General features: G+C 39.0%; 1 protein-coding gene across 2 annotated transcripts in view; it reads left to right on the plus strand.

Annotated features, from left to right (window-relative positions):
* nsd1a (nuclear receptor binding SET domain protein 1a) overlaps nt 1–14805 on the plus strand; it is a 33517-nt gene that overhangs the window by 11235 nt on the left and 7477 nt on the right. For both annotated transcript variants that reach the window (XM_046858725.1, XM_046858726.1), the window contains exons 6-17: nt 6341–6453; nt 6925–7150; nt 7245–7330; nt 7418–7471; nt 8975–9023; nt 9109–9266; nt 10570–10701; nt 10817–10940; nt 11423–11623; nt 13313–13492; nt 13931–14087; nt 14186–14391. In XM_046858725.1, the coding sequence (XP_046714681.1) occupies nt 6341–6453; nt 6925–7150; nt 7245–7330; nt 7418–7471; nt 8975–9023; nt 9109–9266; nt 10570–10701; nt 10817–10940; nt 11423–11623; nt 13313–13492; nt 13931–14087; nt 14186–14391 (1686 nt within the window). The remainder of the gene's footprint in view (nt 1–6340; nt 6454–6924; nt 7151–7244; nt 7331–7417; nt 7472–8974; nt 9024–9108; nt 9267–10569; nt 10702–10816; nt 10941–11422; nt 11624–13312; nt 13493–13930; nt 14088–14185; nt 14392–14805) is intronic.

Raw genomic sequence — 14805 nt, forward strand, 5'->3', positions numbered from 1 at the left:
GCAATTGGTCCAATCATTGGTTGAGACAGTTATACAATATCTTATTGTTTTTTTAATCAACATTTTCTTTTCTAATTCCTTTTTTTTTTTTTTTGTTTTGAGAGAGTTGTAAATTAAATGAGTCTAAGCTGTGCTAAGGGTTTTGAATTCACCTCAGCAATTAGTTTATTAGAACTGACTGTTTGACGATGGCAGGTCAGGTACACCACAGCGACTTAGGGATACCAATCATAGATGTGCTTTGGCCATCTCTTTTATTAGGAACACCAATATACCTACTCGTTGATGCAGTTATCCAGTCAGCCAGTCATGGGGCCGAAGCACAATACATAAATCAACAAGAGCGTTAGTTAATTAGTTAGTTCACATCAAACATCAGAGTGAGAGGAAAAAATCAACTTGTGAGCATTGTTTGTTGCTGCCAGATGGGTTAGTTTGAAGGTTTCAGACAACTGTTGATCTGGGATTTTCACACCATAGTCTTTGAAGTTTTCACAGATTGGTGCAAGAAAACAAAAAGAGTCCTGTGTGCCGAGGGTCCGCAAATTTATTGTTGATAAGAAAGATGAAAGGAAAATGATCAGATTGGCCTGATCTTACAGGAAGTACATAGTACCCAAATAAATATTCTTTGCAACCACGTTGAGAAAAAAGTTCAGAACACAACATCAAACCTTGAGGTGATGGAGCTACAGTAGCAGAAGATGCAGCAGAAGGTCTGGATTCATGTTCTTGGAAGCCATGAGTGGAACCCAGTGTGGACTTTTACTCTTGTAGCACAGTCACCTCAAGGTTCAATGCTTAGTGTATGCTGAAATGCTTTTCTTCTCAACACGCTTGTAAAGAGCGATTATATGGGTATAGCCTTTCTGACCGTTTGAACCTATCTGGCCAATCCCATTGAGGCATTTCCAGAATTACAGAACTGTCAGCTGCTTATTTTTTCTTTTTTGGCACCATAAAGCTATCTGCATGAATTGTCAAATCAGAGGTGCCGAGTTTAAAACCTACAGTATCGACTTTTACAACGATATACAATTAGAATTATGCATAATCTATTATTTTTTGTGTGAGAACATGATGTCATTGTTAGTTTGTTTGCTTGCTTCGAAATTTTTGTCAGTAGAACCGTATGGTGACGGATCACAACGCAGTTATTACGACTGAACACATTGACAGGGTGTCTGAACCCTTTTTTTCTCTTTGCAAATTGGGATTTCTGTAATTGTTCAAACAAACTGCAGAAAAATGATGGGGAAAAATGCAGAAAAATGATCTATAAAGCCAGAAATCCCCAGCCACTAGGTCACAACCCAGTCCCAGGCTGTGGAAGAGTTGCTACCTGGGCAAAATGTCTATAGATGTGACACTGTATTATTTACTGGCCGTTTTGCATTTTAAGAGCAACTATCCAAATTTACATTTAAAAATATATATAGTTTCCACTCACTTTCATGTAATTATTGACGAGTGAATTCTTCTTCAGTGCAGAATAGGGGTGGAAGATAATATTGATACAAGTGAGTCGTCTTCTTCTTTCGGCTTCTCCCATTAGGGGGCGCCGCAGCGGATCATCCCTCTCCATACCCCCCTGTCCTCTACATCTGCCTCTTTCACACCAACTACCTGCATGTCTTTCTCTTAACGTATCTATAAACCTCTTCTTTGGTCTTTCTTTTTTTCTCCTTTCTGATGCCCCCATCCTCAGCATTCTCCTAACGATATACCCCATGTCCCTCCTCTGCACATGTCCAAACCATCTCAATCTCGCCTCCCTTACCTTGTCTCCAAAACGTCCAGCATCTTCAGCTCTGCTACCTTCAGACTCCTTCTCCATTCCTCAGGCATCCTCTCACCTCTGGGTAAAAACTCCACTGCTCCACTCCATCGCTCCTAAACATCTCCATGCTTCTACCGGTATGTCATCTGGTCCAACCGACTTTCCACTCTTTATCCTCTTAATCACTGCTCTCACTTCCTCCTTACTAATCCTATCCACTTCCTGCTTCACCATCTCCACATCATCCAACCTTCTCTCTCTCTCTCATTTTTTTCATTCATCAGCTGCTCAAAATACTCCCTCTATCTTCTCAACACACTCTCCTCACTATTCAACACATTTTCATCTCCATCCTTTATTGCTCTAACTTGCAGCACATCCTTCCCAGCTCGGTCCCTCTGCCTGGCCAATCGATACAAATCCTTTTCTCCTTCCTTAGTGTCCAACCTCTCATACAGCTCCTCATATGCCTTTTCCTTGGCTTTCACCACATCCCTCTTTACCTGCTGCCGCATCTCCTTGTACTCCTGCCTACTTTTCTCATCACTCTGTCGATCCCAGTTTTGTTTCTCCAACCTCTTTCTCTTTATGCTGTCCTGCACATCCTCATTCCACCACCACGTCTCTTTTTCTTCTTTTCTATTTCCAGATGTCACACCAAGTCATTTCTAGCTGTCTCCCTTATCAATTCTGCAGTAGTTGCTCAATCATCCAGCACCTCCGCTCTTATAAGTCACCATATGCTCCTCCTACTTCCTAAAATAAGTATTTAATCGCTACACGTGAGTATTGCAATATTTTGTTTGGCGAAACTGTATCGAATCTCCAAAATGCAATGTAGCTGTTTCGTTTTAAATGTAAATCCCGACCGCTAAATAAATCGCAGTCTTCTTATCTCTGAACTTAAACAGTGACGGGAAGCACTAGCCTAAGGGCATGCCACTAATGTTAGCGTTAATATCCACCTGTTTTCTATTACTTCCGCCAGAATTAATAGCAGCGTTGACTGACTTGCGCCGACAGCAATATGTTTTGTTTATGTGCAGTTTGGTTTTCAGGCTGGAAAATTTTAAAATGGTATTAAAAAGTGCAGGAACAAAATAAATTAAAATAAAATGCCTGCTTTGTTAAATTATAAATCAAATAATATTTTGTAAAAAAAATTCAATAGAATAAATCTAATTGATGCAAATAAATGGAAAAATTTTATTAAATTGTTTGAATTTGTTAGACCCCATTTGGTAATACAGGTGTGTATGTCAGTGTTTGTGTATGTTTAACATATATTTCATTTTCTAAAGATATGATCTACTTAAATGTTCTACTTATTTCAGCATACTTTAACAAATGTCTTCATTACTTCCATTGTTCATTCATTTACTCCCTTGAAATGTGGACTTGTCAGGGTTTTCTCCTTTTAAGAAAGATTCTTGAAGCTGGACATAAAACGGTAAAGAATATATTGCGCTAGCCGATATGTGTGTATGTATATATATATATATATATATATATATATATATATATATATATATATATATATATATATATATATATATAGTTTTGCTTTGGTTTGCATATAGTGGTGTGTTCTTAATGACAGCTTTCCAAAAATAATATCTGTATCGCAACATATCGTATCACAACCCCCGTGTCATGGTATGTATCGTATAGCCAGATTCTTGCCGATATACAGCCCTAGTGCAGAAGTTAAGAAAAGACCAAGCAATGCCGATAACGGAGGGTAAAAGAGACAGCTACTGACAAACAAAAAAGAAAGCAGCCTGTAACCAAAAATATGACTTGTATCTGAATTCCGGCTTTGTCTCAATGGTCAGGTCACATGCTTCAAATCAAAGATGTGTAAAATGTGGAGATTTGTTAGGTAATGAGTCAATAAAGCACTCAACATTGCTTCAGCATCTTGAAACTAAGCACCCAGCACTGAGAGATGTTAGATTATTGTTAAGGGGAAAAAACATTACATATTATTTATTTATATAACCCACAAGCTTATACCCAGTGTTTTTTTAGAACATTGAAATGCAGGGCAGGATTACATGTAAAGAAACCAGAGTGAAAGTGAAAGTAGAGTATATATTGAGTATATATTAGCATATATCCTTATGCAAAATGTGAATAGTTTTGTTTTTGGTTTATTTTAGTACTTCAGTAGGAACGCTTAACTGATACTGGGTAGCATCTTGCTTTGCCTTAAAAAGGCCTGAGTTCTTGTTGGAATAGATTTTACAAAATGTTGAAAACTTTCTCCTGAGATTCTGGTTCATGCTGACATTGAAATCCTGAAGATTTTTCAGGAGCATTTTCATGCTGTCAATCTCCAATTCTACCGCACACCAGAAGGTGATTTAGGTCCATGCATATTCAGTGACTGGGAACACTGAAGAACTCACTTTCAAGTTCATTAAACCAGTTTGAGACTTTCTGACTTGTTTGTATTGATATTAGTATGTTGGATGCGGCCATTAGAAGACGGTAAATGGTGATCATGAGGGCCAAAGTGTGAGAAGAAACCATTTCCAACACCATCACACCACCTCTAACAATTTGGAATGTTGACTCAAGGCATGTTGAGTTAATTAATTCATTCTGTTCGGTGCCAAATTCTGTATTTGATATTCATCAGACCAGGCTACGGTTTTCTACAACTATCACGTGTTGTTTTTGGGTGAAGCAGTGAAACTTGTGGTCCTTTGCTGTTGGAGCCAATCCACCTCAAAGTTTTACATGTTGTGCAAGCTTTTCTGCTCACCACAATTGTACAGAGTAGTTGTCTGTAGCGCTTGTCTGATTGAACCAGTCTGATTATTCTCTGTTGCTCTACTAAACAAGGCATTTCCATCTCCAGAACTGCTACTCACTGGATGTTTTCTGACTAAACTCTATTAACTACTGTGTCTGAAAAGTGCAGTATAGACTAGTGATGGTAAGATTCACTGATCCGCATCGGTGCATTGGCATGAAAGTTAATGACGTAATGCATCCATTTAAAAAAGGATGCAAGTTGGAATTTGTATCACTATGCATCGTTTTTAACATATTTTCATCGGTATTCATATTATCAAAGCTATTTGTTTATATATAATTATTAGTAGATACTTTCATTATTTAGAAAAACTTTCTTTCGGCTTCTCCGATTAGGGGTTGCCACAGCAGACCATCCACATGTTAGATTTGGCAAATGTTTTTACGCTGGATGCCCTTCCTAACGTAACCCTCCCCATTTATCCGGGCTTGGGACCGGCACTAAGGCTTGTGCAACCCTAATGGCTGGGGTAGGTTCCCTGACCGGGGATCGAACCCGGGCCGCAGCGGTGAGTGTGCCGCATCCTAACCACTAGACCACCAGGGAACCTACTTTCATTATTTAGAAAAATCCCAATCATTTGTGACCAACATTTTATATGTAGATTGATTTATCCTCGCTAAACTGTTTCCCAACCATTGATTTTACGTGAATATGACACATCGCTATAGATTCATGTCCCGAGAGTCACATAAAATACAGATTACCATTGGCAGAAGTAGAGCTGCATCGTCCTGGAGACAGGTTTTATTTCATCTTTTTAATGCCTGTTTGTGAAAGGGCCATGTGGTAGAAGTAAATTTATGATTTACTGTCTGTCTAAACCAAAGAAATAAAAGTGATCTGCACCATACTGAATTGCATGGTATCAGATTTTTTTTCATTGAATCGCATTGTGTTTGAGCGAATCGTTAATCGTATCGCACTGCATCGTAACAGGAATGAATTGTATCGTATCGCATCGGTAGCTGCTTCGTGTGTATCTTTAATGTATTGTATCGTTGGTTATGCATCGGCCTCAGTAATCAAGGAGATGTACATCCCTAATATATACACTATATACAACACAATATATACATTTATATATTCAAACGCTTGTATTAATAATCAAACCAGGCCATTTGGCATGGACAATCATGACACGGTCAGATCGTATTTATTACATGTTCTGATTTCTGGTAAAGAAAATCGATTGAAGATAGAGTATAATATTTTAAATAGATTTCAATGGAGTTTACACTTCCTGGTTTATTCTCACTAACCAAGTGATTTGTTCTTATTTGGTGGTATTGTATTGAAAATCCAAATAGGACATGATTTTTTGTCAGTAATAAAAAATAAAATAATGTCTTATTCCTGTGTATGGGCTGACAGAAGGTTTCCTGAGGTAGTAAGGTCCATTTTTTTGGAATAAACTGAGTTCTTTGTTGGCAGATTTGGGTTAGGGTTAGGGTTAGGGTTAGGTGCTCTTTTCATGATGAGACCTTTTGTACATTGATTTAAGTCAAAAAATTTTCCACTAATTCTGTTTTGAGTTTTTTAATGCTTTATTGTAAAAAAAAAAGAAATAGAGGCCCATGATGGATCTTGTGTTTCATTCATTATTTAGTCAGTACACAGAATTCAGAAGAATTTTTTGTCACACAATATGGATTTTTTTTTGTCAGTTGCCCGATTCATTCCTGAAGCATTAATTAACCAATATTGTGTTTTATTACATTCTTTTTTCCTCACAGAGAGCAAAAGACTTCGAAAGCCAAGCAAGAGGCTGATCGAGTGGAGCGAGGACTACGAGCAGATCTCCACTACAAAGAAGAAAACGAGGAAAACCCCCGAGTCCTACAAAGCAGTAAGTTTTCCATCGATGCTGTTCCTGGAAGATTAAACGGAGTATTGCGTTTGACTTCTCTGAGGTATCTGGAGACAGTGATAGATAATAATTATCTATCACTGTTATCTATCAAATGGATCAATAATTGTTTTCCTCCCAGGGGAAAATTCAGGAAGTGGGGATTAAATGTGGAATGAAACTTTTGGCTATGCGGTCTGGGAGGTGGTAGCTTAGTGGTTAAGGCATTGGAGTTTGTATCTAAAAGTCATGAGGTTAATTCCCAGCCACTCCAAACTGCCACTCCTGGGCCCCTGAGCAAGGCTTTCAACCCCATAGCTGTTTAGTTGTATGAACGAAATAAATGTTGTCTGGATAAGGATGTTTGCCAAATGCCATAAATGTAAATGGTCTATGATTGAAACTTTTAGAGATTTACTTTTTACATATAAAAAAGAAACAAATTTTAACATGCCTCATTTCCCCCTCTAGGCGTCTTTGATTAATAACACTAATGTTGGTGAGGATACGCCGAGAACTTTGTTGGCTGACGTTTTGTGCTCAGTAGCAAGTCAGCCGTCCGAGTCTTGGATACCAAAACTATCACAGCCCGAACGTCAACTCGCTCTCGATGAAACCGATAACGCTTCTTCCCCACCAAAATCAACGCCCCCTAAAGCTCCTACGGTCGAACTGGAATTGGTTGAAAAGAAAACAGGTAAGGGTTGCGTTTTTTTTTTTAAATGCAGGTACAGTCCCTCATTTGCGGTTTGTGTCAACCCGAACGCATTAACCGACTCTCGATCTTGCAGCATCTTCAGAAAGGAAAAGGCCGCGGAAGACTAAAGTGATGGACTTGACTTTCGAGGATGCGATTCTCAGGATTCCAAAGAAGAAGGTGAAAATCTTTGGAGTCGCACAATGAGAGTTTGTGATTCGTTCGGATATTTATCTTTTTTTTTTTTGTGTGTGTGTGTCAAATCAGGAGTCGAGGCTGAAAGGTCAATGGATACAACAAGTGGTGGTTGAAGATGTTCAGGTATAAGATTTTTTTTGTGTTTAGTCTTAATTAATGTTTGAGTTTGAATCCTGACAATATGAGTCACTAAGGCATTTCTTTCTGGCAATCATGGGCAATTGTGAGTTGAGGTATGCGGAAGGGGGCAGATAGCCCTTTCTTTCAAGTCAAGTCAAGTTTATTTCTATTGCTTTTTTCACAACGGACATTGTCTCAAAGCAGCTTTACAGAATTTAACAGTTAAGGTGAACGATGTGTATTTATCCCTGATGAGCAGCCATGGCGACTGTGGCAAGAAAACCTCCCTTACATGTTATGAGGAAGAAACCTTGAGAGGAACCAGACTCAAAAGGGGAACCCATCCTCATTTGGGTGATATCAAGAGTGTGATTATAGCCTTTAAACAATACAGAACACTGGAGAGTGGGAACTAACATGAAACTGGAATGTAAGATTATGAGTAATGTTCTAAAGAGATCCTTTGAGATATGTCCTATCAAGTGTGAGAGTTGGGACAATGGTGGCTTAGTGGTTCTTGGTAATTGATCAGCAGATTGGGGGTTTGAGGCCCAGCATTGCCATTCTGCCACAATTGTATCCTCAGCTGGGGGGTATCCTGGCTGGCCCAGTCTGCTGACCCTGTCTTCCTAAAAAGCTGGTGTATGTGAATAAAATAATTATACTGTAATGTATATATGACAAATTAAGGTTGTTTGATGATTTTTCATACATAGCACAAGCAGAAATTTGAAAAGATCTGATTTTTTGGCTTGATTCTGAGGAAGCATGGTGGTAGTCTTCACAAGGACATGGAATATACAAATGAACACTGGAACCAGACCAAATGAACTATGACTGTAGTGGTTCAGTGGTTAAGGGTTACTGATTATAAGGTTGGGAGTTCAAGAACCAGCATCGCCAAGCTGCCACTCTTGGGGCCCTTGAGCAAAGGCCCTTAACCCTATCTACTTCAGAAGCACTATATCATGGCTGACCCTTTGCCCTGACCCCAGCTTTCTGACAAGCTAGGATATGTGATTGGAGGAGAAGTGGTAGCTTAGAGGGTAAGGGACTGTGTTAGTGATCAGAAAGTCAGGAGTTCGAGCCCTTGTATCCCCATGCTGCCACTCTTAGGGCCCTTGAGCAAGACCCTTGACTGACTGTGCTCCAGGAGCTCTGTATTATGGCTGACCCTTTGCTCGGACCCCAGCTTTCTAACATCATTGGGATATCAGAATTTAATTATGCTGTATAGGACATTTGACAAATAAAAAACACTTTTTAGTGCTTTTACCAAGTAAGGGGAAGATAATGTCAGTTTAAATGTTGTCACTCATTCAAGGTGTGTTTGCTGTCAGAAATTTAGTTTTCTCTCATAGCTACAAAATAAAAGATTCTAATAAAGGATCATTGCAAACCGCAGGTTTAACATCTGACCACCCACCAATAACATTTACTTTAAAAAAGATCTGTGTTAGCAAATGTTTGGCTGTTATACATTTTTTATTTTTTTTTATTTTTTAGAAAAACAAAGTGCCTGAAACCACTCTGTCCAGCCCTCCTTCCAAAGCAGGTGAGCACTTTTTCCACCTGGTCTTGACAAATATTAGCTGTATGTAAATCCAGTTTATTTAATTTAATTTGTCTCTTGTTCGCAGGTATATCACCTGAACTGGGTGATGCACAGGCATCCTTAAAGCAACCCACAACACCCAGAGTCTTCCAGAGCCACATTCAGGGAGAGAACAGCAGTCCGACTAAGCCCCAAACGGTCGAGATGAAACCATGTGACGACTCAGGACCTTTACACACAGAGGTGAGAAACAGTCAACGCTCTCATGTGTCATGCTGCAAAACCTGCTGGTGGGAATATAATACACTTAAATAAAGGTAATATATATTTTATTTACGACTTGTACACTGTGTACACTGATTTTTCATGTTTTTATTGATTTCGGAATTTGCATTGACTGAACAGGTCTGTCTCTTAGAGCTGTTCAGGTTAGTATTTCAATTATACTTGATAATACATTTTAAAATAATTGTAGAGGTGGCAAAAATACACAAATCCTTCACTCAAGTAGAAGTACAGAAACTCATGTTTTAAAAGACTCTGGTAAAAGTTGGGTAAAAGGACTGACTACACTTTTTCACTCAAGTTAAATTAAAGAAGTTTGGGCTCTGACATGTACTTAAATAAAAAGTAGCCATTACTACTACCTGGTTTAGTGTCACGCTGGCAACCGGACTTCACATCATATTAATATTAGGGCTGTCAATCGATTAAAATACTTCATCGAATGGTTAATGAGGTGATACCGGAGAAAATGTATAATTTTTTAGACAGATTATATAATCAGAGAATATTTGTTTTTCAAAGTAGACATTTTTAAATTTCTATTCATGTATTTATTATGTCTGTGAGGCAGGTATTCACTGAGATTCAGGTTGTTTTATTTATGTCTGTGAAGAGAGATGACAGACACAGCTGGTAGCGCCTCCTGTCAATTTTTCTTTATTTTACAAAAGCACGGCATTTTGTTGTTATTTTGAGTACATACAAATAAAAGTAGACCCTTTACTGATTTTAATAATGTATTGCTTTTATCTGAACGATCAAAAAAGACAGAGTTATTCCACATAAAGCGCCGGCACGTATGTCGACCCCAGACGGTTAATTTTGTGCATCATGGCGGATTTGGGTGCCTATTTGAGACTTGACACATGAGTATAAAAAATGTGTTGTGCTGAAGGTTTTAATTTCACCTCTTTAAAATGTATTTATTTATATTTTTTTTTTTTTAAATCAATGACAGGAAACAGGTTGATGGGCTGAAAATGGCATGCAATGAGAAAAAAAAATATTGATATTTAACCAAATAGATTAAAACTAAAGTAACAAGTCTGTTTTGAAAATGTAAGAAGTAGAAAGTACAGATATTTGTGTAAAAATGTAATGAATTAAAGTAAAAAGATACCAGAAAAGTCTACTTAAGTACAGTAACTAAGTATTTGTACTTCGTTACTTCCCACCTCTGGTGATTTGTGAGTGAAATATCACAAATGCTGATGATGGAAGTGATTTTTTAATCCCTCGTTCTGCTCGCTTTATTATTCAGGTGTTTGGTCCAGCACTGACTGAAGACATGGTCCAGTCCAGAGACTCATTAACTGCTGAAATGGGTGTCTCAAACAGTAAAAAGGTATCTGAGAAAGGTGGAGGCGCCTCACTGAAGGAAAACGTGTGCCAGGTAAATGATTTATTGGGTAGTATAATTGAATAAACGAATGCACTAGACCTGTATATCTGTAGGTGTAATGTCTCCATGCCAAGTGTGTCTTTATGACCTGCTATGTGTTCCCAAGGTGTGTGAGAATACAGGCGAGTTGCTACTGTGTGAAGGACAGTGCTGTGGAGCTTTTCACCTCCAGTGTATCGGCCTTAGCGAGACCCCGAAAGGACGCTTTATCTGTCAGGAGTGCACTACAGGTGAGTGAAGAAAAAAGTAGTTTTTGCTTGTCCTACTAAGAGCAAGGCTTCTTCCTCTCTAAATTCCTTCTTACGGTTGAGTGCATCCCATTCCATATTTAGTTAAATTTGTGGCAATTTATTCATCTACAAGTGTGTTAGTAAAGTCAGGTACTGATACTATAGGTGAGTTGAGGAGGCCTGAGATGCAGCCAGTGTTTACATTTATCCCAATGGTTTTTAATACAGTTTATAGCCCTATAGCAGATCTTTCACTCTAACCCATATAAAGCATATCTATCTATCTATCTATCTATCTGTCTGTCTGTCTGTCTGTCTGTCTGTCTGTCTGTCTGTCTGTCTGTCTGTCTGTAAATCAATCCTTCCATTTTAATCTATTTGTCTGTCTGTCTGTCTGTCTGTCTAGGTTTAGTGATAATTTTAATGCTACTCTATCTTTGATGAAAAAACATTTATTTACGTCTGTTCCGTCTCTCTCCAAGGCGTGCACACGTGTTTCGTGTGTAAGAAACCAGGCAAGGACGTGCGACGCTGTATGATCCCGGTGTGTGGGAAGTTCTACCACATGGAATGTGTAATGAAATTCTCCCCCACGCTCCAACAGAACCGAGGCTTCCGCTGCTCTCTCCACGTCTGTCTGTCCTGCTACATCACCAACCCCTTAAACCCCTCTAGCTCCAAGGGTGAGTAGTCCAGTCATGTGTAGGATAAAAATCTACAGCCTGGTGTCAGTATGCACTGTATACCGTAACAGCATGCAATACGATGTTATACCACTGTTCTGTATTGATATGCCGCCTTATAAACAATTATAACTACAATTTTTTTGAACATCACTTTCCACATTGAGTCTTCATTTGCTGCTATAATAACTTTCACTCTTCTGGGAGGATGTTCGACTAGATTTTGTGGAGATTTGAAGGAATTCATTCAGGCATAAGGGTGTTAGTAAAGTCAGGTACTGATGTAGGTGAGGAGGCCTGGGGTGCAGTCAGCGTTTTACATTCATCCCAAAAGTGTTCAAAAGGGTTTATAGCTCTATAGTAGAAGATCTTTCACTTCAACGCATGTAGCGCATATCTTCATTAAGCTGGCTTTGTGCCCTCGTGTATTGACATGGTGGAACATGTTCAGGTCTCCTAGATCAAGTGAAGGGAGTGTGCTTGTGGAGATTTCTGGAGATTCATTCAGCCACACAGATGTTATTAAAGTCAGGTACTGGTGTAGATGGGGTGAGGAGGCCAATTCCTCCCAAAGTGTTAACGGATCAGAGTTCTATCGCAGGAGATCTTCCACTCTAAATATAACCACAGTAACTTATAGTTACAGATCCAAACAGAGATTAACGAGTACGTCGGTGAGGTTTAATAACAGTGATTTTGATGAATGGGTCGAGGCACATGGTGAATTTGACGAATTGGAGAAGAATCCATTCAAATGAGAAATATAATGAAAAACAGCATCAGGAGTTAAACTGCAACAGCTTCATTATTAGTACAGATGCACAAAATCCTTCTCTCTAACTTTCACTTGCGCTTATAATTATATATATGTATACACACAGTGGAACCTCCATACTCACGACCTTGACACTCGATAGTTGTCGACTTTTCATTTGGAACCGGACTAAGAGTAACTCGTGAAAAAACTGCTGGTCGCGAGTTCAGAGTACCATTTTAAAACAGTTTGTACTAATAAATTACATAAAATGTGTAAAAAACTATTTTATTATTGTATTATTCATTTAAAGTGATAAATAAAACATTGACAATTAATTCACAATTTTTGTGAATATTTTATTTATATATATATATATATATATATATATATATATATATATATATATATATATATATATATATATATATATTTTTTTTTTTTTTTTTTTTTTAAATTAAAAAACATCCAAATAAATGTAATGCTATGCTACCACAGAATTCTTGATCTAGTTCTTGAACAAGAAAATAATTAACAAAAATAACCATGATTTTGATCCATTCAGTCAGTTTTGCACTGCAAACATAAATTACATCTTTAATATGTTGATGCTGGCAAGTGACCATGGTATAAGCAGGAGTCCACGCTTAGGTGGGAGGATTTACACTATTATTGACTTTGCGATGGGCCATCATTCGCCTCCACAACATGCATTAAAAAACTCCTGGCTATGGATTATTTCTTACACATTAAATAAGTAGCAAAACCAAACATTATATTTATAATCACAATTTGTTGAAATCTTCTTGCTGTACCAGATGCTGCTTATGCTCCATTATCAACCACAGTACTTCCTGCTTCTCCTTTAAAAGCTTTCAGTCTGACTGTGTACCTGTGTGTGGTTGTGTGTGTGTGTGTGTGTGTGTGTGCTACAGGTCGCCTGACCCGCTGTGTGCGCTGTCCAGTGGCGTACCACGCAAACGACTACTGCATGGCCGCCGGCAGTGTTCCGCTGGCCAACAACAGCTTTCTGTGTCCAAATCATTTCACTCCCCGCAAAGGCTGCAAGAACCACGAGCACATCAACGTCAGCTGGTGCTTCGTCTGCTCTGAAGGTCTCGTCTGGCACGTCTTTAAACCTGATGGAGTGTTCCCGATTAAATACAGTGCTATGTATTAGGTAGTAGTAGTGACCTTGAGATGGAGGCAGAGCTCATTTGTAGGAAAATACTAGCAAGAACCAATACATATTTATATCATGAATGCATTCCTGGGCTGGTGGTAGCTCAGTGGTTTAGTCATCGGATTCTAGATCAGTAGGTCATTTTTCATATCCCAGCACCACCAAGCTGCTACTGCTGAGCACTTGAGCAAGCACATTAACCCTTAGCTGCAAGTTGCTCTGGATAAGAGCATCTGCCAAATGTCATACATGTAAATTCTTGTTAGGAATTCACTTTAGAAGCACTGCAAAGTCGCTCACATTAGCGTAGGAATGAGATACTGACAAACCCCTGCAGATGCTGCTGTGTAATACTTGCGTTTTGGTTTAGGGGGCAGTCTGCTGTGCTGCGAGTCCTGTCCTGCTGCCTTCCATCGCGAGTGTCTGAACATCGAGATGCCCAAAGAGAGTTGGTACTGCAACGACTGTCGAGCAGGCAAGAAACCCCACTACAAGGACATCCTGTGGGTAAAAGTCGGTCGCTACAGGTCGGTCTTCCGCAGAGTTCAAGTTCAACCGCTTCCAAAGCAAACAATGTCCTTTTTGTTGTGTGACACAACTTTCCGCTGATCTGTTTCTTGTGCAGGTGGTGGCCAGCCGAGGTGACCCAACCCAAGAACGTACCCGAGAACATCTCGCGCATGAGGCACGAGGTAGGCGAGTTCCCTGTACACTTCTTTGGCTCCAAGGACTACGTGTGGACCTATCAGGCTCGCTGTTTTCCCTATATGGAGGGCGACGCTCACAACAAGGAGAAAATGGGCAAAGGCACAGATGCTGTCTACAAGAAAGGTGCTTGTAAAAGCCACAGTAGACTCCTCATCTAGCTTCTCAGCTCATTTTCCAAGACCATGGAATTTTATTTGTGACGTTGTGCTACAGGCTAGAGGTCGACCGATACCGATAGCTATGATAGATTCAATTTGCCAATAACTGATTAATCAACCAATTAATAATACTGGATTAAAAAAAAATATTAAAATGTAAAAAAGAATTTAAGTGCTGATATGTGCTAAACAAAATAAATATTAATATATTTATTAATAAATATAATTATATAATCAAGAAATGATAAATACAAAACATAATATAGCGTGCAAAAGTCTTGAGTGTAAAAACAAACAGTAGGTGGCTTCAGGGATTCGCCTCTAGAGGCCGCTCTCGAAACGACAGCAGACCGGTTCCCGGAAAAACTATCGGTGTGGA

The sequence above is a fragment of the Silurus meridionalis genome, chromosome 10 (genome assembly GCF_014805685.1).
Source record: "Silurus meridionalis isolate SWU-2019-XX chromosome 10, ASM1480568v1, whole genome shotgun sequence".
NCBI lineage: Eukaryota > Metazoa > Chordata > Actinopteri > Siluriformes > Siluridae > Silurus > Silurus meridionalis.